At 39.9% G+C, this 25,478-nt stretch overlaps 1 protein-coding gene across 1 annotated transcript; it reads right to left on the minus strand.

Annotated features, from left to right (window-relative positions):
* Window positions 1-18,203: 18,203 nt before the first annotated feature.
* LOC124289655 lies at window positions 18,204-20,181 on the minus strand. The gene is made up of 2 exons (XM_046726260.1): window positions 19,598-20,181; window positions 18,204-18,259 (listed from the first exon to the last, which is right to left on the minus strand). Exons 1-2 carry the CDS (start codon window positions 19,887-19,889, stop codon window positions 18,204-18,206), a joined length of 348 nt encoding a protein of 115 aa, XP_046582216.1. The 5' UTR covers window positions 19,890-20,181.
* Window positions 20,182-25,478: the final 5,297 nt, after the last annotated feature.

Consider the following 25,478-nt stretch of genomic DNA (forward strand, 5'->3'; position numbering starts at 1 on the left):
TGTCGGTAGATTGTTCAAAGTTCTGTTCTGTGTGACGCTAATTGATTTTATTATTTTCCGATAACACCTCGGGTCGTATGTAAACCGTGCGTCTATCGCTAGACATTACCAGTGTCAATCAGACAAGGTACTCCACACAGCTGTTGCCTGTATAGCGAGGCAGTTTAGATCAGTTTGTAGAGAAACTCGTCTCCTCTGAAGTACATGTAAATGTTTTCGTACCAGCCAAACACCTTGCTAAACATGCATAAACATCTGATAATATGCATAATATCTTGGAAACAATTAGAAACTGGAAAATGTATTGATGTCTGTGTCCCTGGCTGAGATAACCCCGAAAGGTAGTCCTTACGGTGAATACTATCACTGATTAGTAGCATGTCCTGAGTCTACTATTCATAGCAATATGATTATAGCTTTGCATTTAACAAATACAAATCAGACAAAGCTTCGATCATCCATGTTTTTTACAAACAAGGCTAATTCGCATTTTATGGAAGCGTATGGTGTGATCGTTATATTATGACTACAACGCTTTCAAGACACTACGCAAAACACATCACATTTATCTTTGAAGTAACCTACTTCAAACTTTCTGGTCTGCGTAAAATGAGATGACTCAAGGGTAGTCGAAGTAGAATTGTCTCTCTTTATAACTAGCCGTTTATGGTGTAATCATGTGTCCGGGTCCCAAATGCGTCGCACTGCTTTAAATATGCGAATACTTGCGTCCACAGTGGGAAAGGCATTGTAATAGATGAAAGAACCTATGTGTGTATAAATGACAACATCGTTATTACAGTGTGCAAGACCAGTATACTTGTATGTTAATCATACAAATCACATTTCACAAAAAACGAAATTTTCAGACATCTGACAAACAGGACTTTCATTACCTTGTGTTTTACTGGAGATACCTGAGCCACCATTCCTTTTTCAATAAAGGCTACAACAATGTACAGTGGTAATTAAATCCAGATCACGCATAGATACAGTGGGTTTGGTTACAGTACGGTAGTCCTGCCGCTCAACGAATGGGTGTTCATCATTGGGTCAAATACAGTTCACGTACATCCCTATTATTAGTATCTATAGGTGTACATCAAGATTTAAACAGACATTTTGCATTTGCCCATTGGCTTTGAATGTGAAAGAGAAAAAGGAGGTTTGCGCGATCTGATCACTATATGAGCTAATGCAAATAATCGTGGAACCCGAGTATTTGCCTTTGCTCTAATTAAGACAATTAGAGGACTCGTGACAGAACTTTATCAGGCGAGAAAGGGACAGGTGAGAGACAATAGGGCTCGTTTCTAGTCGACTTTGCCCTCGTAATTGTACCGTTATATGCCAGTTAACTGCTGTCATGGGTCTTCTAGTACGCCGATAAGTCACAGATTCTGCTATTTATTTCCGGACAAATGTGTCGCATTTCACTGAGGTCACGTGGTTTGCATCTCCCTGGGCTTGCCTTCAATTTTAGCACGTCGTAATATCTGAGATGATTTTCGATCGCATACTGATGTGAGTATAATCAGGAACGTCATTATTTACACGTCAACCCTGTTTTTACCGTTGACATTGGGTATATTTACTTTGTCAATATACAAGGTACAGGAAGCAGGTAGCATGTCGTCTCAGGCAATTCCTTCGGCACGCCAATATGACTGAGGGTTCGAATCCCTGTTCACCCTGTATCCGTGCTTGTCTGTGTCTCACCCAAGTGATAAACGTCCGAGACCTGCGTTACTTTTGGCTTTACTGCTCACTGTGCTCACACGATGATAAGCATGCACCTGAAATACTATCAGTCACCTTGACCCCAAATCACTCTGTCAGTAGTCAGATGTGTTGTCGAACCTTGGAAAAGGTCGTAACGACACCGGTTCCTTTTTGCATAAGAGGACGTCCTGGGGTACCAGTGTTGCCGATGCGGAGTCCGCTCTACCACTCTCATTCATGCAGTAAGTCCAATGACGATTCTTCATCGTCGACGTAGTCTTTTGTGATGGGCTGCCAGTAGCCGACGCCACAACCAGCAGTGCAGTCCATCCGTCCCTGATGATAATGACGTGCATTGATCTGACCACGTCGGTTCAGTTTTGTATCTAAAAGTATTACATATTGTGGGGAAACGCATTCACCCACGGGCACATCCATATGACTCGCTGCCTGGACAAACGAGGGTTTTGCTGTTCACGTGTCTACCCTCAACAGGTTCATTTGTAGAATCTAGTATCGTTATAACATGGCAGAAAAACTCTACTCTGTCCATTATGTAACACCAGTTCAAATATGTGGGACGTGCCTGAGTTTCGTGATATTTACTTCAAACAAATCTGACGATTAGGATATTACAAAATGCTCGCGTGCAAATTTCTAGTTTTGCAACCAAATACCCAGCCAGTGAAAAGGATATCGAATGAGAAAACAGTCCAATCAATTCTGACGTCAGTACGATCAGACTCTGAAATGGGTGCTCATCCTTGTGTATATTTACTCAGTGCAACTGTTTATATTTAGATTACTAGACACGAACATTATTGATGACTTATGCATACATATACACAGTATATATAGATATTTGTCTGATATGTTTTATCCATGTTTGTTATATTCTGAATGTGATATCAACGCACTACCGATTTGATATTACATTCAATAGCAACGTGTGTGTGTGGCTACATGTGTTCCTCCGGGCGTTTCCGATTTTTTGTGGAAGGTCACTGAGCTGCTAGTTAATAGTTTAACAGGGATAAGTAAGTTCTAATCCATTATGGATGTTATGAATGTTAGCCTTTTTCACCTGCTGAGATAAACTCAGCGTGTGCCATGAATGACGATTGTTTTCTTTACTACATGAAGTAGCTGCGTTCCTTAGACAAATCAGGAACCAATAATTGTGGGTTCAAAGACCAGATACGTCCTGTTTATGATTCCTGTTTGCATGATATTATTAGTACCGTACGTGTGTTTCCAACAAAGTGGTAAAGGTCAGATGCCATCATGACTTCGGGCTTTTGTCCTCCGTCAAGCTGATAAAACAGTAGTGTTACATGTGTGGCGTTGTTTGCTGTTCAACGCTGCACATATCATTATTTTAGTTATGCGAGGGCGGGCTGTACATACAGGCCCCACACGACTTTCCCTATTGGAAATGTCATTCCATGCACAGTACCTGTTGTGTGCTGCATTTGTTCGAGTAGGTTGATATTTTGGATTAGATTTACATCCAATCTTACAAGTTACTCCTGTAACTGAAGCCACTGGATAAACGTGGGTTTTATGTCATCAGTACACGTGAATGTATTATCGCCGGTCACATGTGTAAGTAAGTTCATCAGTTTCAGGAGGTGTCACCCTTCTGCGTGTGCTACGCATGACATCAACTACACGTGTGCACGTAATATCATCAGGTGATAAGTATGTAACGTCACCAGATGCACCCAAATATAACGCCATCATGTACACATGTTTTCACACCCAAATTACTGCGCTAATTGCATTAGATAATCCCGTTTAGAACGGCAACACCTACCTTGCACATGTGTAGGTCACAATAATCATTATGCGTGTACACAACGTCACCAGTTGTAAGTAACGTTACCGTTTACGATGTGCACTGATCTTACGTAACAAAGGCACGGGACTCAACCGATGACTGGCGGATATCTCCATCATGTGCGTATGTAAGGCCTCCTGCACCTACATGTTACGTTTATGTTACGTGTGTACAACCAGGGAGACCAGGGCCTAGATTTTCGAAGCTCTCTTAGCACTAAGATAGTCGTAAGTGCCATACATTAACATGGACTTACGACTATCTTAGCTCTAAGAGAGCTTCGAAAATCTAGGCCCTGGATTGTAGATTATCCCTGGTACTCATCAGTTTGTTGGTCACGTAAAAACAACATGTAATCAGGTCTGGTCTACATAATCCAGTCGACAATCCATGCATCAACCAAAACTCAATTCTTGACCAGCTGATCTATAAGTCGTCACCTAGGACAAGCATAGACTGGGGAACATGCTGAACTGTATTTCTTGTCAGAACTACTAATCAAATCTCACCAGAAAACTCAAACAATTAAAACAAAAATGACCACATATACGAATAAAGAAAAACGCAATGTATACACTACAAAAACGACAACGATAACCCTTAACCAAACTTGCAACCCCAAAAAGTCAAAGTCAAAATGAAGACAGTGATTGATATTCTGAACACCGCCTAGTTACGGGGACTCCTGTCATCAATGAAATCACTCACCTCGACCACGTGATCCATAAATCGACTTGCGCAACAATCGGATGTTGCTGTGTATCAATTCAGACATTATATCTATATTCATGAATTTAGCTACATACACTCTTCAAAAAAAGAAACGCAAAATGAAATTCAAGAATGATACTTACAATTTTGTACACATAGTAAACTCATTATTTTTTTAGGGTTGCACATTGTTTCTGGAATGTTTTAGAAGATCATGCTTGACCAAACGCAACCAAAAATGATTTTGAACGGTGTTATCAATAAGGATTGTCATGATGTGCGTGGATGTCATGCAGCACGAATATCAGGCACAATGATTGTTTCTCACGTGCAAAGCATGAGTACACCATGTGACTATCAAAGACCCAAATGAATCTCACAATTTAATCCACGATCTTTGCAAGTACTGTACACGAAAATGGGAGGTCTCAACGCTGCCGATCGAAATCAGGCAATTGGACGATTGCAAGCTGGCGAATCAAAGAGTGAGGTGGCAGGGATCTTCAACGTTCATCCCAGCACAATAACTCGATTGTGGGATCGATTTCGTCAAACAAATTCGACAAATGACCGTCCAAGATCAGGAAGACCTAGAGTCACCACACCTGCCCAAGATCGGTACATCCGGGTAACCCACCTACGTGACCGCCATCGTACCGCCCGGGACACAGCACAAGAACAGTTTGGAGCCCGAAGAGTGTCCGATCAGACAATCAGGAACCGTCTCCGAGAAGTAGGAATACGTGCCAAACGTCCAAAAGTTGCCCCCTCCTTGACACGACTACATCGACGTCGACGAGAGAGATGGTGTAACGCGGTGCTACCATGGAACCTGGCAAACTGGAGACGCATTCGGTTTAGCGATGAATCCCGTTATCTCCTCAGGCGACGTGATGGTAGAGACCGTGTCTACAGACGACGTCATGAACGTTTTGCTCCTAACTGCATCAGACAGGTGGACAGATTCGGTGTGGTGTGGGGAGCGATCTCATACACCCGCAGAACGGAACTTGTGCTTGGCCAAGGCAATCTGACGGCCAATCGATACATCGACCAGATTCTCCGTCCGCACGTCCTTCACTTTGTTGACCGTCAACGGCAGCTCTTCCAACAGGACACCGTTGACTACCTGGCCAATAACAACATCAATTCCCTCCCCTGGGCCTCAAGATCCCCGGATCTAAACCCAATCGAACACCTTTGGGATCAGATCGATAGACGGGTACGTCGACGTCGTATTCCACCACAGAATCTTCAACAGTTGTTCCACATGCTGCAGGAGGAATGGAGAAGGATTCCACAACAAAACATCCAACGACTGATTCGATCTGTACCCAGGAGGTGTCGGGCAGTGGTAGCAGCTGGAGGTGGTCATACGAGGTACTGACATCAACACCACCTGGTGGACAGCAGTAATGACTGTGATGACTGTTATCCTCATGCAATATGGACAAGATAGCAATGCATTGCTCCACAAAATTTCATTCATGTATCTTTGTTTTCCGCTGATCTACACGTCCTTGAATAACACCAAATTTTCATTGATATTTGGGTTTTGCGTTTCTTTTTTTGAAGAGTGTATATATGAGTAATGTCTTATGGTCCGTATATCGAGTCAGTGTGTAATTCACATCCCATTGAATTAAACCCATGGCCATGAAGTCGAAATATCCCAAACCAAACACACTCACTCACTTATTATTTAACCCAAGAGAATTCAATCAATCCATATACTTGCTCAGAGTCTCTAAAGGGGGAGCCTGTTCTATATTACTCATTCTGAGTATACCCTTTATGGCATTATTGATTATTGCCTATCTGTGTGGACTGATTTTTTTATTTCTATGCGTGACGTACTCCTATCATGAAATAATTATCTTTCTTTCGTTAAAGTTGTTTTCCCCCATAGTAACTCTTCCGTCATAGTGGGGCTCCTGCATGACATATTCCTCCGTTAATTCCTCAAATATTCATCGCATTACGTCCTGCCAACACAACATTTCTCACGTGGTATGCTGATGAGTAAATTGATTGCTTTCTGTTTATGAATGACTCATAGGTGTTGTCATATGTGTTGTCCTAGCCGCAAGTAAAATGGTATTGTTTGTTTGTTAGTGTCAGTGATGAAAGTGTCGAAGCTCGTGGAATGAAATGGTTTTGTTGACGTCATGTCCAAAGCAGATAAATACTGGCTACTGCTACACAACTGATATTAATTAACTTCTACGCACGAGGAATTGTGATGAATAAAGATAATCTCATGAAAAAATTATTATATTTACTGTTGGGACGACGGTTGATAGCATCTTGTCAGTAAGTTTTTGTTTCTTTGTTTTGGTCTCTGTTGTAGTCATAGAGCATCGTCGAAACGCACAGTAAGGTGTTCATAATTGTTCATCTTTTTTATAAAATTAGACCACTAAAGTTGTTGTTTTTAACAATTGATCAGTTCATTATTTTGTTCTTCCTGAGTATATTCCAAATGAACAGTATCATTACATCTGTCTATATGAAAGGGAACCTTATTGAATCTGTAAAACAAAAAACTTAAACCATGAGTTTAGTTTGAGTTTTTAGTTACGTCGCTGTAATAATTTACGTTCGGAATGGCTCAGCATCAACGGTAAAATCAATAGCGTGACGGTATCATAATGGTTTCACGACGAACTCACTTATAGCTAGTATTACATCCACTCAACCAGAAGAACATCAGTGATATTTACATTCTAACTATACCTGTGTCAATGCAGCTTGTCCTTCTAAATCAAAACGGAATCAACGCGAAATAACAAAATATAAATTCGATCCTCTTTAGCTTGGAATATCTTAGATCTTTTAGAGAATTACTATACTGAGTCAAAAAAGAAACTTCACATTTTTTCTTCAGGGCACTATAAAAGAACAAGAGATGGTAAGATGGTTAAATTGTTATTATTTCATTGCTGAGATCTGTGTGATGTACTCGATACACTGACAGTGCCATAATCAGTTCCATTAGGCTACACCGCCGTTCCAAAACATGGGTATACAGAATGTCAAGTCACAAGAATAAAAATGCGAAATTTCTCAGTTCAATATCGTGTATGGCCGCCCCGCGCACTCACCACTGCCAAACACCGTCTCCTCATCGACTGCCTGATGCTTGTGAACACGTGGTTGGGGATTCTGCGCCATTGCTCTTGCAAGGCAGCGCCAAGTTCCTGCAAATTCTGAGGTTGGTTCCTAAGACCACGAAGCCTTCTTCCAAGTGCATCCCAAACGTGCTCTATTGGATTAAGGTCATGGGACCTCGATGGCCAGTCCATGACGTTGATTCCAGTGTTTTGAAGGGAATTTCGTGTCAACATCGCGGTATGCGGCCGAGCATTATCATGCTGGAACTGTAGACCTGGGCCATGAGCCGCCATGAAAGGAACGAGTTCAGGGGTGAGCACCTGGTCGCGGTAAGCAGCAGCTGTGAGGTTTCCACGGATGACCAGAAGTCGGGAACGGTTGTTCCAACAGAAAGCACCCCACACAATGCATCTTCCGACCCCGAATCTGTCGACTTCCTGTACACAACATTGGGCATACCGTTCACGACGTCGTCTCCAGATTCTATGCCTGCCGTCCGCGAATTTGAGGGTAAACCTGGATTCATCGCTAAAGACGACTCGATTCCAGTCTCTCTGGGTCCATCGGAGGTGACGTTGGGCCCACAGCAGACGTTGACGTTGATGAAACGGCGTCAATATTGGCCCACGATATGGACGTCGAGAATAGAGATTGGCAGCCCGCAACCGATTTCGAATGGTCTTTGAGGATAGTTGACCTCTAAACATCTCAGCCCTGGTTCGTGTAGCCGGCAGAAATCTGTCACGTAGGCGACGTAGGACGATTTGACGGTCTTCTGCTCGTGACGTCACACGTGGACGACCCGACCTTGGGCGATCAGAAGTGGTGCCAGTTTGTTGTAGACGACCTCGCAAGTCATACACAGTACGACGGCTGCATCCCATTGCTCTTGCGACGTCAATAACTGATCTTCCCGCTTGCAACATGCCAACGGCACGTTCACGTTGCATATTTGACAATCGTGGCATTTCAAGTACCGTTAGAACTCTTGTTTAAAAGTGTTTTTTCAATTCTTGAGGCCAATGCAAACACGTGCATATGAAGAAAACTTCGATGCGAAGATCACGTGATCGACTGCAAGTGCAAAACCTGATTTGGCACTAACGTCATGTGCACGACGAATGGATGGGTTTGCGTGGGTTTTGCTAACGGTTGTAGATGTATCATCAGAGAAAAATTATTCATTATTTTTCAAATTACATTTGTGAAGTTTCTTTTTTGACTCAGTATATAAGGACAATGCAAATGAGTGAGCGAGTGAGTATGTGGGTGAGTTAGTGAGTGATTTTCATTGATTCATTCAGTTACCTTTCACCAATATTTCACCTTTTACACGGAACGCAATCTGTTTCAGTGGATAATAGAGACGGGTTATTCTCTGGCGTCCAATGTATATGCAGATACATTTTTTTGCAGACAATGTGCACGGTTTCACAGGAGCAGGTCAGTTTGAGAACAGATTTTGAAGGGTCTCTATTACACAAGCGACAACAAAAAGCAAGAAAAAGAGGCTTTTTGAAAATGAAATCAATGTACAAGAACAGAAATTCTGCAATTATGGGTTTCTTTCAATTTATTCTATTTACAATTTGGCTGACAGAATTTAAGTCATTTAAAAATTGTGAATTGCGTGCATTAATCTTTCAAGTTTACGGTCACCGAATTTAATAACGATTTTGTTTGATAGACGTATTAAAAGAAAGAAGACTTGGACCCATATCAAAGATTTGCAGTGAATGCGATACCTAACGAGACATGAGGGCTCGGACCTTAATGTATTTTCATGTCAACACTTTATCAATAAATGCCAGGAGACTGTGCCTTTCCTGAATTTGAATTAGCTGCCATTACTCACACCTCTCGGAGACATTGCTTCGTTCAAGCACGCAAGAAAAATCAAAGTTCACAGTTCCATGGCTAACTTGTCATGTCGTTATATTTGAGGAAATCACTAATATCATTTCTCAAACAAGAAAGATTTCATACAATGCTTACTGTCAGAAATTGTGGCAATTTGTCTGAAATTGAGTCAAATTTCAAAAGTTAATTGTCAGATTCAAAGCATCAAAATCATCCTTGATAATTACGGTTTAAGACACACTTGGGGAATGTTCATTAAAAGTGTGCATGGCAGTTGAAAAATTGATGGAGGAAATGTTTTTGAAAAGCCGTTAAAGTGTTTTATGTCCTTTCTCGGTTCACTCGCACCTGAGATTTTAATGATGGTTACTGAATCCTTGTATATCAGTAATAGCATAACAAATTAGGAAACGAAAATATTTGGGTTTTTATGATTCCATGGTTTAGTGAAATAAACAGAAGATAGACTAGGTTATACCGATTTCATTTACACCATTCTGTTCGACTTGTTGGAAGAAAAGCTCCCTTTTCCGGGAAAGCGTTGAGACAGTTTCAAAACTGGATGAGCTCATATAGGATACAACCCAGTGTAATATGACTACCTCACATCGATACAGTATACAGATTCAAAGCCGACCAGTCCTTTGAAAGGCCATATGGTTTAACATGTAAAATCCTTTAGTAAATTTTACCCATCGTGAACTCTCCGAGCAAACGTTGTATTCACTGCACCATGGTTGCGTTTTTTTTATCTGAAAGCTACAAGGCCATAACTGGAGTGTTTGCTCAGTTGTTACAAGAATACATACGTTCACATACACAGGCTTCATACATTGTACTCACGTAGGGAATCGCACCCAAGGTATGACGAATAAGCGATTGCACCACTAGACGGACGAATGGTCCCAATACATATTACAGGTTTTGACGCATAATTTTCAGTTACAAATAATGTGCTCATTAACAACACGTGAAGTCCATATTATTCAGTGCTCTATATTATCTGCACATTAATTCCCCAACATATGTTATATCTGGAATTACAGTTACACTGACAGAAATTTAAAGATTCTAGCTCTTTTAATAGGTGAATCCCATCCAACCCACACTCCCAGAGTGAGGCACCTTATCGTCTACACAAAAGGTCGACGATTGGTGGGCTTGGTGGGCAAACTTGCTTAAGCGCCAGACTAGTGATCCAGCGAGGTTGAGGTGACGGGTTCGAGCCCACCTGTGACCGGGTGTAAAAACCTTTGAGTCAACCTTGTGTGGAGACTCTTACAGTGTTGTCACAACCCCAAGTGTACAGTACACAACCCTGTACACTTAAAAGAACCCACTAATCCGTTGGTATATGACCAGATGGTGGCCACATGAGTACGTGCAAACACCTAGTTGCGGGTACAACAACGTGCAGTAAACTTGAACAAAGTACTGTGACTATATGTCCCAGTCCACCCACCTGTGAATGGGTACCTCGTACGGATGGGAAAGCCACACTAACTAGTGCGTGCGCCTAGTGGCTGCAAGAGTTGTATGATCCCCAGGGAGTTGAGATTGATAATACGACGTGCCATTGAGATTGACATGCAGTGATCGAGGGGAAAAACAAAACAAAAGCGCCTTTGAGCAGCTGAGCTGGATATCGGCGCTACACAAATGTTAGTATATATCTATGTTAACCCACTCAGACACCACGGTTTATAACCACAGCTAGTGGATCCCTCTGCTACGGAATTCCTTTTCCCTCTCACTGCTGTGTGAAAAGGGTCACATTTAGAATAAAGTCACTTGTTTAATGAGACACTAGTTGCATCATGTGTTTCAGGAACGCATCTCTAGGAACTCCCAGGAGCCAAGCTGTCTCGCACCTGACAACTCTCCCAGACAAACGTTTCTCACAGGGCAACATTATAACGATTTTTGTTGCAAATATCAATTTTCCTAGATACATTATGTCAATTCTCTAGAGAAAAATCCAACAATGTTCGCAGAATAGATTTAAATGACCAAGTGAAAATACCGTAAACGGATTCCAAAGTAAAGTTATTTAGGGGCGTTGCGAGTTTCCCGTTCAACGGTGTGTGACATACTACTCTCTTTGATGTTTAGACTTTTTGCTTACACATATATAGTTGCTTCAGGGATGTGTCCTGACGGGACCAATCTACGGGTGTTTCTATTTCTATGAATGCTACTAATATAGCCCTGCACAGACAATGAACTCTTGCCAGTACATTTTTATTTCTCCACAGCTGTTTAATGCTGATGTTACGTGGCTTTACAAAAGATATATATGAGTGTTCTGTTTCATCAATGACAATATACTCATATAGCATGGAAGGATGTTAGAGTTGTAATAGTAAAGTTCTGTGCCAACACTATAATCATCTTGTTAACAATATTAAGCCTACCTAGTTACCCCTAAATCATGCAATTTGCAGTGGGCGGTTTAGTCTTAAGGTGAGTAAATCCGTTCTTTTGTAACTTATTTGTTCATATCCCAATGCACCATAATGTATAAGAGTATAGGTAATACCATGACATCAAACATCAAGAGGAATGATGAATGTTGCGTGCCTTTTAAACACACTAAACATGGTCTATTTTGAATTATACAGTTACATGTTAAAGCTCTCTTCAACCCCGCACCTGGCCAATGGATAATCCCACCCTTGTTTGTTTTGAGAAACATACATGCATAGGTGAAACTTTCGTCTACTTTAAAATATTAAAACACTTGATGAATTAATGGCCACTTTACGAAGTATTGACTTTTTTGTTCAATGTGTCTTTCATTTTACATAGTTTACAGTCTATGTGAAACAGCACTGAGATAACCAATCATTGGTCTCTGGTAATCATGGTGTTGACTCTTTCCCATCTCATTGGTGTCGATACTGCTTCGTCTTGGGTGATATCAAACCACCTGATCGAAACTGGATACTTCTCGCCCCAGTATGGTGTTCCTCTACCTGCATTATCTCAGTGGAATCAGATGGTTTCGACCAAACCTCGTCAGACTTGAATGTCATCCGTTGAACTGATTTGTTTGTTCATGGATGTCACTGATCCTTGATATAATTTGTGCATATATTTATTTTGATGTTATCGATGGCTTGGATGTAATTCGTGACAATGTCATCTGATGGCTGGATACCCTCACGAAAGTGGGTAAAATTTCCCATAAAGTCCTCTCTTAAACTACCTGCTGCTCAGTCAGTGGACAGCAAAAAGTCTCGTCAATGTTGCTCTCTAATAAGGCACAACGGACATGAGTTGTGGACACGGGTACCAGACGGGGGAGACACCAAACGTCCAGTTAGCAGACGCATGTAGACTGGGCACCGGATTAATTGTGGAAACTGAAACACTGTGAACCTGTTTTATCTCTTTGCGGGGGGAGCCCTCAAGTAACGCAACATTTCATTTCTATTTGGCCTGTCATTTTTTATCGCCTAGTTCACGCAATTCAGTTTGTCATGCTTAATATTAGACACAATTTGAGATTATGTATGTCCTAAAGTATTTAAAGCATTGCAAATTTACAATGTTGAGTTTACATGCTCTTTAACTTACCACTTACCACAAGAATACATTCTCTTACGTTTTATTGGGTGCCATAACACTATTTCGGTAGAGATTTTGATTGAGAAGCTTGTTGAGAAACGGTTCACTCGAAGGTCGACTGCGATGTACGGTTTTGTTCCACCCGCTAAACGTTGCTTTCGTGCTCATGAACATTGTGTTGTCTCCTGTTACCAAGGATCACCTGACGTAGCAGCTGCTGTTTAGGAAGGTAGATATTAGCTGAGCCCGTAACTGATTGTTACTTACAAGGCTGAAGCGTCAAGATACACCATGGCAGTTTTAGGCTGTAAACATATGTATGAATTTCCCTCTGTTGCTATTGCAGTGCAGGTTGTATTTGTGGCTCTTGTGAAGAAATGTATCAGTTGTTTTTGTATACGATGGGCTGATCAGTGGTGACATGAAGTAGGGTTTAACGTCAAGATTATTTCGCATATATCGATCTGCATGCATGTGTGTGTGTGTGTGTGACTGCTTGTACTAGCACTGTCTGCTAAAGCCCTCTGAAATGCCATGCGGCAGGTTCACATATGTCCTCGGCTTTGTAGACTCAATGTCAAGTGGCGAGCAGGGGAGCAATACTGACCATCTTGTACGCCTTTTGTTATGACGCGCCAAAGTGATTGAACTTCCGACAACTATTCCAATCAAATGGTATTGTTCCTTCTTCCATCGTTACATATTTTGTTACAAAATGGCATAGGTATCCCTGTAGTTGAATTACACCAAAGGTATGGGTTTGAATCACCACTTGGGTATGATTGAGTAAACCAGTCCCCGATGGTGATGGGATGTTGATCTCTCGGAGAATAACCACACATTTTTGCTCACCCAGAATGATATTTTTCACGGTCATAGGACTAAAGAGTGACATATCGTCTGAAGTGTTGGTAATCTCATTGACAGACACCGGATGGGACGTCACCACTATGCCGACGACTCATAACTTCTGAAACCCTTTCTCCCTAATCCGGCTAATGTTGCTGAAGCTCTTGAACAAACATCCCTCTGTTCTCAGGACATTAAGTCCTGGATGTTGAGAAACAATCTCAAACGATGACAAAACAGAGTGCCTCATAGTTGGACCCAAGCTGAGGCCGTCCAAAGTTGATATCACTTCCATACCTATTGGGAGTTGTCTCATTAAGGTAGCAGAGGTAGTTAAAGATCTAGGTGTCCATCTTGACTCTGAGTTCTCCTTGGAGAAGCACGTAACCAACTTAAACAGAAACTGCTTCCTTCAGCTTAGAAAAATTGAACTTATAAGGAAGTATCTCAACAACCAATCGGCAATCATCCTTGTTCTGTCATTAGTCATTTCCTAGGTATACTACTGCAATAGCATACTCGTCCTGTGCCTGGCGCTTAAATGCATTTTTAGTGACGCACCTGATTACCTGTGTGAGCTACTGCAGCCTTACAGACCACCTAGAACTATCAGATCCCAAGCACAACATCTCCTCTGTGTCCTGAAAACTAAGACTGCAAACTATGGGCATCGCTCTTTCTCTTACTCGGCAGCCAAAGAATGGAATCAACTTCCTATCGAAATAAGACTTGCTCCAACATTCAAATCGTTCAAAACATTTCAGAAGACCCATCTGTTTAAAAGAGCTTTCCTTAACTAGATTGTAACTGTGCGCTTCGAACATGCATTGAACGTGGAGTATTAGCGCTATATACATGCACTATTCTTATCATTATTATAAGTGTGCACATAGAATAATACACGCTTTGGCGTTAAGCTTTGACTTCTTTATCTCAGCGCTCACGTTTCGAGTTATCAGTGGTCAACTGTGTTGTCATGAAGCAACCGAAGCATGAATATGCCCGATACCATTAGCTTTATTGTAACGAAAAGAAAATGTATCATTTGACAACAAAGGATGTTTATTACGAAAAGGCACTCACGAGACCTTTTCCTACACGGAACAAGAAAGTGAAATGTGCATCTGCATGTTATTACGCTGTCATGTGTGGTTTCCTCAACAAAAGCAATGGCAATAAAATAAAACAATGCAAGCAGGATAGCTTTAAAGCTACTGCTACTGATTCTAATACTTAAACATAAAAGTATCTGTTCTCAAACCACATTACGTCAGAATCACGTTTTAATGAGTAACTCATGTTTAGGGGAATACCAATAAAGATCTTAGGGTTTTTCACGTTACCGATATCAGCGTGGTGCATGCTCAGGCCTTTGAAACTTCATTCATGAACCTGTTTGACATTCGTATGTGTTTCAGAACAAACTGCCCAAATGTCACTAGCATCCCACATATTGTATGCAGATGCAAAATTCTGCTTTAAATACAAACCAGTTTAAAGGAGCAACATCATCAGTTGATTACAAAGGCATATCCGAAATCATTACACCACCATACACATCGTTGGAGCGTGTCTCCTAATGATGCGTGCTTCTAATAACAGGACCTGTCCGTGCAGTGTTCCAAATGGTTCACTGAACACCCTAGTACATGCCTATACTGGTCTTTAGGTAAATACCAAATCGATATAAAGCACCACGAAATACAAGAGCGTCGTGTTGTCGGGATGAGCATTTTTACTGAAAAGGACGATGCTGATATGGCCTTGTATAAGTGCCTGTCTAGACTTTATTATATTCAGGATGCATATGGTAATGTTGGAGAACAGATTGTGTTTGTAGAGCAACGTGATATTAATGGTGCTGTAACTATTCTATTACTGGAGCTAAAACATGGTCAGGGGCGATCGTATTTATAAAAATTCTAAGAATTAAAAGTTACTCCAAAGTGTAGAAAATACTGAGAATTTTGTGAGAGTTACTCTTAATTTTAAGAATTTTCTCAAGACCTATTTATAAAGCCTCTTTACTCTCACAGAGGACTCCTAAGTCGACCTAAGAATTTTCTTAACTCAACAAAATGGCGGCCGCTAGACAACGCATCCGTCACCTCAGAAATTTTCGAGAACGTAAGGACGTTTTAACATTTTACGATGACAATGAATTAGTGAAAAGATTCCGTTTTGATCGAGTGGGGATCAAATATGTGACAGATTTGATGAGAGAATCCAGGCAATCACCCACAGAAAGAAATTACGCAATAGCACCTGAACTGAAAATTGCCATCACCTTACGCTATTTAGCAACAGGTAAAATGCAAATGTGTAATGGAGACGACTTGGGACCGTCACAGTCCACGATCAGCTGTGTCATCAATGATACATTGAATGCTTTGACATCGCCATCTATCGTGAAGCAGTTCCTAAAATTCCCAGTTAATGTGCGTGAAATACAAAGAAAACAAGCAGCGTTCATGAACATAGCAGGTTTCCCAGGCGTCATTGGTGTCATTGATGGTACATATGTTCAAATTATTGCACCTCGAGATCATGAGGCAGAATACGTAAACCGAAAACATTATCACAGCATCAACACACAGATTGTATTCGATGCCGATTATTACACTTTGGATGTGATCGTGAAGTGGCCTGGTTCTACCCATGACGCTCGCATATTAAACGAGAGTGGTCTAAAAGTGCTGTTTGAAAGGAACTACATGCCCACAAGTTGCTATCTACTCGGAGACAGTGGCTACCCCTGCAAACGCTGGTTACTAACGCCATATTTGAGACCTCAACCCGGCCCCCAGACAGATTACAACAGGTATGATATGTTTCCTGGTTTTGTGTACCTCGTGATCTATAAACGATAAATAAGTGTGCTCAAAACAACCATTATAATGAACTTGCATACATAAAAACTACATTTTACCTACCCACAGAGAGTTTTGGCGGATATGCACACATGTTCATCCTGTCATATAAAAAGGGCACAGTCTGCAACATTCCCTTTAACTTTTTTGGTTAGAGTAATTTCCCTTTCCTTGTGGGTTTCTACTAAAATCATGCAGGACCATCCCAGAAATAAGATCATTATTCCTTGGATATTAATCAAATTGTAACACAAGTTGTTATTGATGTGCATCGTCACAAAAGTATACATGACTTCACTAGAATCCAGTTATCAATATGTATATGTTTAAATACATACCTTTACTCCCATCAAGTTAAAAACGAAATGATATTTTGTAAATACACAACATCTCTGCCATCCAGTTATCAGAACATTTTTTTAAAATACATCACTTCACTGACATCCAGTTAGCAAAAAGATATATTTTGTAAAGACATTACTTCACTGCCATCAAATGCATAACATTTTAAAAAGCCAAACATCTGAAGTAAATATATTTTAGAAATTATTTTTCAATTGAGAAGAGTTTATGCAAAATACCAATCATAATAAAGTTGCAGGGATGTTGCAGACCGTGCCCTTTTTATGACAGGCTGAACATGTAGTCCAGTCCAATCGTATTTCAGTTGTACATAGTTATTTTAATGGCAAACAAAATATTATTTTGAATACATTCTGTGTCTATATCTGTGGAAACAAACCAAGAATAGATGCAATGATTCATGATATTGATTATATAGGAGACAAATGACACCTGAATTTATTTTTTTTAGCTTTTAGGTGAAACCCCCCAGACTTTCCACCTTATATCCATTATTACATATGTCATGTATATATTATGTTTGGCAACATATTTTTGACAAGACACAAAGCAAGTTCCAACTTCTCTATGATAATGAGATATGTTCATATTTCATGTTTAATATACAGTCAATACAAAATGAGAATTATAGTTTTGATTTTATTTCAGAGCACACAAGCGCACAAGATCTGTTGTAGAAAGGGGGATTGGTCAGCTAAAGAGACCGTTTCATGTTTTGCATGGTGAAGTGAGGGTATGCCCAGAGAAAGCATGTAGGATAATCATTGCTTATGCCATACTGCACAACATATGCAAGCAGAGGAATCTCTATATACCTCCTGATGAAGATACTGATGATGAGGGTGATGAGGATGGGGACAGTGATGAGGGTGGAGATATGTGATGATGGTCGCCTTGCTCTACAACAAATTTGCACTGTTGATGGACAGCGATACAGACAGCACTTCACAAATGTTCACTTTCAGAGTATGTAGCAACATTTATTTAGAAAATGCATGCAAATAAATACAATAATGATTTTGAAACAGCACCTTCAATATCTCTAGAGTAGCCATGTTAACCCTATAGAAATTACAACAATTATGATATTGGTAAGCATGTACAGACATGGTTCATGCATTTACATATTAAATTGATCTGTCTTCATATTTTCCAATTTAAACATTAACAGTTTTTTCTGGAGCTGAAGCACGTCAATCTGTAACAATTTTTTTTCCTTGAAAGTTCTTAGTCACTGAGGTGTCCGTTGCTTGTGCAGGGTAGAACTGGAGTGGTGATTGCTGCACAGCTGGGCTGGGGTGAGGCTAGCACATCCAGGGGCAAGTGGGCCCCAGCTTCAACGACAGCAGCTTCCTGACTTCTGAAAAGAAATATTTTAAATCAATTTTTGAATGTAAAACTTAATGTCTTATCAACCAAAAGGAAAGATTGTTTACCTTTTCCCAGCCAAATTTAAGTTAATTAACCATTTACTCTTGTTATGCAAAAGGCATATATTCTAAGTAGTCTTAAAAGGACAACTGTTTCAGTTGATACAGTGATAAAAATCTTCAAACAGATATATTCTATAGAAAAATTCATTGCCCACAGGAATAATAAATTGGCTGCGTTTGAAAAAAATGGCTTCCTCTGTCAGATATTTATAAAGATGTCACTTGACTTCAGGTTTTTCAAAAACACTAAATCTCGGTTTGATTATATATGCATAAGCTTTCCGTCTATATGCTCTGTCTGTATAGTTAATAAGTCATTGATTGTTTCTCTGTGTCTAGGAACTGTTACTTATACACTACTCATTTGTAACCATTGTCCTTGAATGCAACCATGCTTGTAACCTGATTTGCTGGAATGAAAGAAAAATGTTTACCTGTTTGATATGTCCATGACCTGCAAAAGGGTTGAATCGAAGCTCCCCTCAATTCCACTTATACTGACATTGGATTGGCCAAGAACATCATATACTGCTTCAGAAACAGCACTCAACTTGCTGGGACCAGGTCCTCCTCCTGCAATCATTTCAAACTTTTGAATGCTTAAATACTTCTTGAAGCATTTAATAACCAAGACCCAATAAATGGGGATAAAGAAATAAGTTGTTTTTTCTCTTATTAATTTGGCTTTGGTCTGTCTTTTGGTCAGGTGTAGAAAACATGTGAAATGTGAACATTCTTCTTAACACTGGTTCTATACTAGTGGCTCACGTCTACTGTCTTATGGTTCATATTACTCAATTATGTAGCTAAATATCTATCATGTTTGAGTTTACAAGATAGTTATGATAAAAGATACACTGAAATACATTAAAACTAATAGATCTATGTTTTATTTTTTTATTTTCACACCTTATTTTTATTAATCTTCTAGGAATATACCCATGTAGATTATTTTGTATAAATGAGAACACATCTCTCAAGTAGAAATACAACATATGTATCAAGCAATGTTTTTCAGTTCATACACTGGCCAATGTATCAACATAACTATATTTTATCAACATTGCTCTTTCTCATATAGGTTTACACATGTGAGTTCACATCTCCTATATATCTGTATCCAACTCTAACTTCGTGTACAAGGAATTTGTGTATTGCATCAAATAATTGAGGCTTGAGCAGTGTGCATAAAAAATTGAAATTGAATAATATTATTATTTTCCAAGATATCCGTGATCAAAAGACTTAGAAATGTAATTACTTACCAGTGCCACTGAGCTGTCTCTTGAAAGCAGATATTTCTTGCCTTGACTTGGACTGGATGTTGTACCATCTTTTCTCGCAGTCATCGCTTGACCTAACAACGTTAGGAAATGCAGCGTTGATATTGGCTGCCACCTCCCCCCATGCCTCCTTCTTCATTCTTGATGTTACTCCCGGTCCAAACTTGCCCTTGATGATTGACTTCCGCTCATCAACAAGTCGGACCAACAGCAATGACTGGTCAGATGTCCAATTTGGCTTGCGTTTCATCGAAACAATGTGTGATGAATCCATCGCGCGAAGTTTTGACAGATGTCAGATTCACGTCTGCTTGTTTACATCATGTGACAGTCACGTGGTATAAAGTTTCGCCTCCAAACCGGAAGAGTGCTTTAAATTCTAAATATAGCACAGGGAATCCCCTGGTTACGACCAATGTCAGCTCTAAAAGTTACGCTCAGAGTTTCCTTTTCCTCTTAGCTAAGAGTTACGCTCAGAGTCATTATAACTACACTTTTAAGTGTAACTCTTAGCTGAGAATTTTCTTAGCGACTTAAGAGTATTCTTAAGAAATTTCTGAGAATTTTTATAAAAATGCAATGACTCATTTCACAACGCATTCATGCTCAGTAACAATAAAAATATACTTTCCACAGGGTGCGCATAGTCTTTGAAAACACCTGAAATGTGGACATTTTACCCTACATAGGTCCGAAGTTCATTTCAGCCTTGAAAAGGTCCTAATCACCAGTGATTTGCAAGAAAATGGCCCTAAATGTAGCAAAACTTGTCAAGTTATGTTTTTAAAGGACACATACGTAATAAAACTACCTTCCACTGACAGTGGGCGTGGTAATTTCCATCGCAAAGCAAAACTTTCCCAGTGCAGCAATGTAGCTAAATGTTATTTCCCCCTGATGGTCGGTCCCACATTTGACCAATCTTGTGTGCATTCAACTACTTATGTGTTATATGTATATCTACAGCTCCTTAATTGTTGATTGGGTCTTGAAAAGCCCACGAAAAGGCCTTAAACTTAATGGTTGATGATCTGTACGAACCCTGTTCTATTTTAGTTAATAGAAACAAACTGACTGTATAGGCGTTTTTGTGATGAGAGCAATTGAAGTAATGAACATGTATGTATTTATTTTAAATGTCACCTTGGAGATTTTATGCTGTTTGCCGTTACATTGTTTCTCTTGGAAAGTTATAAGGAATGGTGGCTAGCGGAATATGCTAACTGATTCTGGGGTTTACACCCCAATGTACACTTTCATTGAGCAGTTCAAGGACTGACACAAGCCTTTGAAGTGTTCATGTCTCTCCTCTTCATGGCTTTCTTTGGTTGGTCTAGAAAGAATACACTGGAACATGCACGGGTGTATTTCTGGGAATCTCTTGTGCCATCATGGCAGATTTATGTGAATGGCGAAATGAAAGTTTATTGAATGCCAGCAAATTGAAAGTAAATCTTCTCCAACCTTTGTATTTTGACTAAACTTTTTGTGTGGTGCTGAACATCCTATTGCAGAACATCAGGGTTGAGAGTGAAGGTAAATGGAACCTCCAAATGCTTACCCAAAATGCATTGTTCCCACATTTTTACAGTGCAAATCGAATATACTTTGCTTGTTGGCTACCAGTCGACATTCTTGAGAAGGTGCACCTACACGACACTGTCAACGATGCATTTGAAACTGGACAGGTCACTTTGACGGAAAAACCTGGACGATAAAATGGACTTATACGGGAGTAGAGAGAAGCTACCTCGGTCTCAAAGAGTGAAAGCGGGCTTGCTGGCCTAACATGCAAGACATCGGCACTACTTCGATGGACTCTGACCAGATATATCACGGGTGATTATACATCTATATTCAGAGAAAGGAGTAGCATGTTAAGCAGCAGTGAAGACAACACCCATGAGGAGTGCAAGCCAGCTTTGATGAAGTTTACGTAAGTGATCTAATCAAACTCATCCAGAACAGCATGGCTAATCCCTTAAATACAGATTCTCACCCTGACGTATTTCTGAACATGGCAACAAATTTATATGCCTCAGCTGAAGCGCAATAGTCCTTTTTGTTCATGAAAGAAACATGAGAGAAAACCTTGAAAGATTTGAGAATTCTGCATTGAAAACGGATATAAGACGAGCTTTTACAGTCCCACTACCAGATCTGGTGTCAAAAACATTTACTGACATGACAAAGGCAACTAAATTCAAGAGCAAAATAGGAAATACTTTGACTAGAAATCATATTTCGTCGAGCTCTGATTCTTGCTACATGTGAAGATGTCACTCAGGAAACTGTTCTCAGGCATCCTATAGATTCCATTTTTACTTCACTTTATCATGAAAAAGCACCACGAGGAAACCTGACCTTTGGTACAAACAAGAGAGCGAAGTACCAAAGCATAATGAAATATCTTCAGGTACATCCACCAGTCGTACAGTTAACATTTGAGGTGGCATAGCAGTACTCCAAATGATGTCACGGAACACCTTTTCCATTTTATAACTTAGAATATTAAGCTGATGTACTGCTTCAACAAAGTAGATGTTGTTGTAGATGTCTTAATTGGTACGACCATAATGAGTACGACCTTAACGAGAGAGAAACAGAAGAAAGATAGGAGCTTCCTGCCGCCAGTATCAAGTAATTAGTTGTCGATGTGTACCACAATGAAAGAAATTCATGAACGTAGACATATAAAACAGTCCCTGGCTAGATTTCGTTGTGACTAAGCAGTACTTCATGACCTGGACCATCTTAATGGACATCCAGAAAGAAAGTTGATGCCAGCAGGGGGATTTTGCAATAGTGAATCGAGAAGACAGGTTAAAAGGGAAATGCTGCCCTCTCCACGAAGAAGCTGACACCTGTATAATTCTTCATTCCATACATGTAGATATGGAATTTGTTTTTAGGTCCATTCAAGGCCAGATCAAACTGAAAACACCTGACAGTAATTTTGCTTGTTTTCATTGTCAGGGTCAAGTCCAGAAAATGCATTGTCTGCAGTTAGAATCATCACAACACAACTATATGAACCTAAAGGAAAACATCACGGCACTCCTCGGAGCACAGAAATGATGTGACTCTTGCATTTGTCTCCATGCCAATATAGTTTCACATAACATGTACCACGTGCATGTTGGCAAAGCAGAGTATGGATATCTTTCCGTATTGCAAAACAAGTTTTGGATCTCCCTTGGCCTTTGGCTTGGGGAAAGTAAATGACGATCTGGAACCTATGTACTTTCAAGGTGTTATGGCGTATGATATACTACAGTGTTGTCTCTGTTCCTGAAAGAACTGAAAATTCGGACTGAACTTTTCGCTTACAAAAAATGCAACCATATACCGAAATGCGCACTTGTCAGAGAGATACAAAGGGTCTGAATCAGTTGGAAAATTAGACATTTACAGAAAACAGAAAACTGTACATAAACGCTGACAATGCTGTATGAAAATAACCTTGGAAGATTTGCATCATCATGCATCTCCAAGGACTATAATTTTAAGAGTCACAAAGGCGTATGACTCTATTTTGTCGCAACATTTGAATTATTTACCCTAGTGTGTCTATAGCCTTGGGATGGGCACTGAGATTTCAAGCTGCCACACAAAGTAAAATAAGTATTTTTCCCCCAAATACGATTTTCAGGTCTGTATTATTGCCTTTGGTCAATTAATGGAATAAAAAAAATTCAGAATATGCCTTAATACTATTAGTGATTGATTGAAAAAAGAAATATATACAAAATTAATAAAAAAACCGAGGGATTTATATATCTAAATAAAACGTCGTAATTATATAATTTTTGGCCTTGGTGGGTAGCGTGACATGATTTAAAAATACAACTGGACCATAGGTGGTCACCACATCATGGCCTATGTTAAAGTAGGTACAATAAGCTTTGCAATGAGCCATAATATTTCCATACAAAAGATGGGGGCATTAAAATCCATAATTTGGCTGCTCTCCTAATAGGGGCTCGTTTCTCGTCGCCCTTTTGCTCTCGTAATTGTACCGTTATATACCAGTTAATTGCTGCCATGGGTCTTCTATTACGCCGATACGTCACTGATTTTACCATTTATGTCCACACAAACGAGTTTCCTTTTACTGAGGTCACGTGATTTGCATCTCCGTTTTGCTGTTAAATCGAGTTTGCTCGTTAAATCCAATTTCTAAACTAATGTCAAGGTAAGCAGGGGGGAGATTATTTATACTTCAAACCTGTTTTTTCGGTTGACGTTATGTATAATATTAGCAATTATGAAAACTACAGTAAGCAAGTAGCATTTCGTCTAAGGCAATTCGTTGTGCAGAGTTGCGTCCCTTCGGGACGCCATGATGACTTCGGGTTCGAATTCCGGTTCACCATATATCCGTACTCGTCTGTTTCACCCAAGTGAGTGAGTGAGTGAGTTAAAATGTTAAATCACATCGGCAGTATTCCAGCCATATCGTGACTATTTGAATTTATATATTTATAGTGATTATAGGTACATTATAAAAACCTGTCAACGAAGGACAGTAAAACAACTAGTTTATCCCAAATATAATTATAAAACTAGCAATTTAATTTAAAACAGTTTAACTAAACAAGACGATGCAATATAAAAACAGACTATAGATTGCCAACAACTGAAGGTGGATCATCATATCAGGGACCATGGGGACTTACAGTGCCTTTGCTACCTACATGAACCCTAGTTAGATTCACACCATCCCTTTAGGCAGTGGCGATGGTAGGAACATTTAGCCATAATTTAAAATAACAAATATTATACAATAAAAAAGCATGGTTGTGCTAAATTTACATTGAATATTTTGTGACTTATGTACCCTCTCAGGAGGACAATGATTTTACGATACTTATTGTTCAAAATTTATCTAATAATTCAATTTCGTTAAAAAAATAATAAATGATAATGTACATTGTAGAAAAGATCCTTAATTGTTGTGAGACTGAAAAAACATTTATCCCTTATGTAAATATCAATACAGTTGTTTCACCCAAGTGATAAACGTGCGAGACCTGCGTTACCTTGTCACAGCAGCGAGAAGTGTTGTCGGACCATGGAAAAGGTCGTAAAAGCACCGCTTCCTGGGGTACCAGTGTTGTCGATGTGGAGATCGCTCTACCACTCTCATTCATGCAGTAAGTCCAAAGGCGATTTTTCATCGTCGCCGTAGTCTTTCGTGATGCACTGCCACAATCAGCAGTTGATCTAACTACGTGGGTCAAGTTTTGTAGCTAAATGTATTACATATTGTGGGGACAGGCATTCACCCACGGGCACATCCATATGACTCGCCGTCTGGATAAAGGGACTTTTATTGTTCACGTGTCTACCCTTTCGTGATGTTTACTTTAAACAAATCTGACGATTAGGATATTACAAAATGCTCACGTGCCAATTTCTGGTTTTGTAACGGAATACCCAGCCAGTAAAAAGGATGTCGAATGAGAAAACCGTCCAATCAATTCTGCGTTCAGTAAGATCAGACTCTGATGGGTGCTCATCCTTATGTGTATTTATTCAGTGCAACTGTATATATTTAAATTACTAGACACGGACATTATTGATGAGTTATGTAGACATACCTGTACATATTTGTCTGATATGTTTTATCCATGTTTATCTTTTTCTGAATGTGATATCACCGCGCTACCGATCTGATTATAACGTGAACAAACAAAAATACGTCGGCCGTTCTAAGAATCACTGTAAGGACATTGCAAGTGAGTGAGTGAGTGATTCTCGGTGATTCATTCAGTTATCTTCCACCAATATTTCGCCTTTTACACGGAACGCAATCTCTTTCAGCGGATAATCGACAAGGATTATTCTCTGGCGTCGAATT

Source organism: Haliotis rubra, unplaced genomic scaffold, assembly GCF_003918875.1.
Source record: "Haliotis rubra isolate DU_JTF1 unplaced genomic scaffold, ASM391887v1 Scf446, whole genome shotgun sequence".
Lineage (NCBI taxonomy): Eukaryota > Metazoa > Mollusca > Gastropoda > Lepetellida > Haliotidae > Haliotis > Haliotis rubra.

What these genes read in the sequence shown, in the direction of transcription:
- LOC124289655 (XM_046726260.1), bottom strand. Translation starts at nt 19,889, where the DNA reads ATGGATTCATCACACATTGTTTCGATGAAACGCAAGCCAAATTGGACA. An exon ending in GAGACAGCTCAGTGGCACTG is followed by an intron (nt 18,260 to 19,597) that starts GTAAGTAATTAC and finishes ATTTCTTTTCAG; the next exon opens with AAGTCAGGAAGCTGCTGTCG.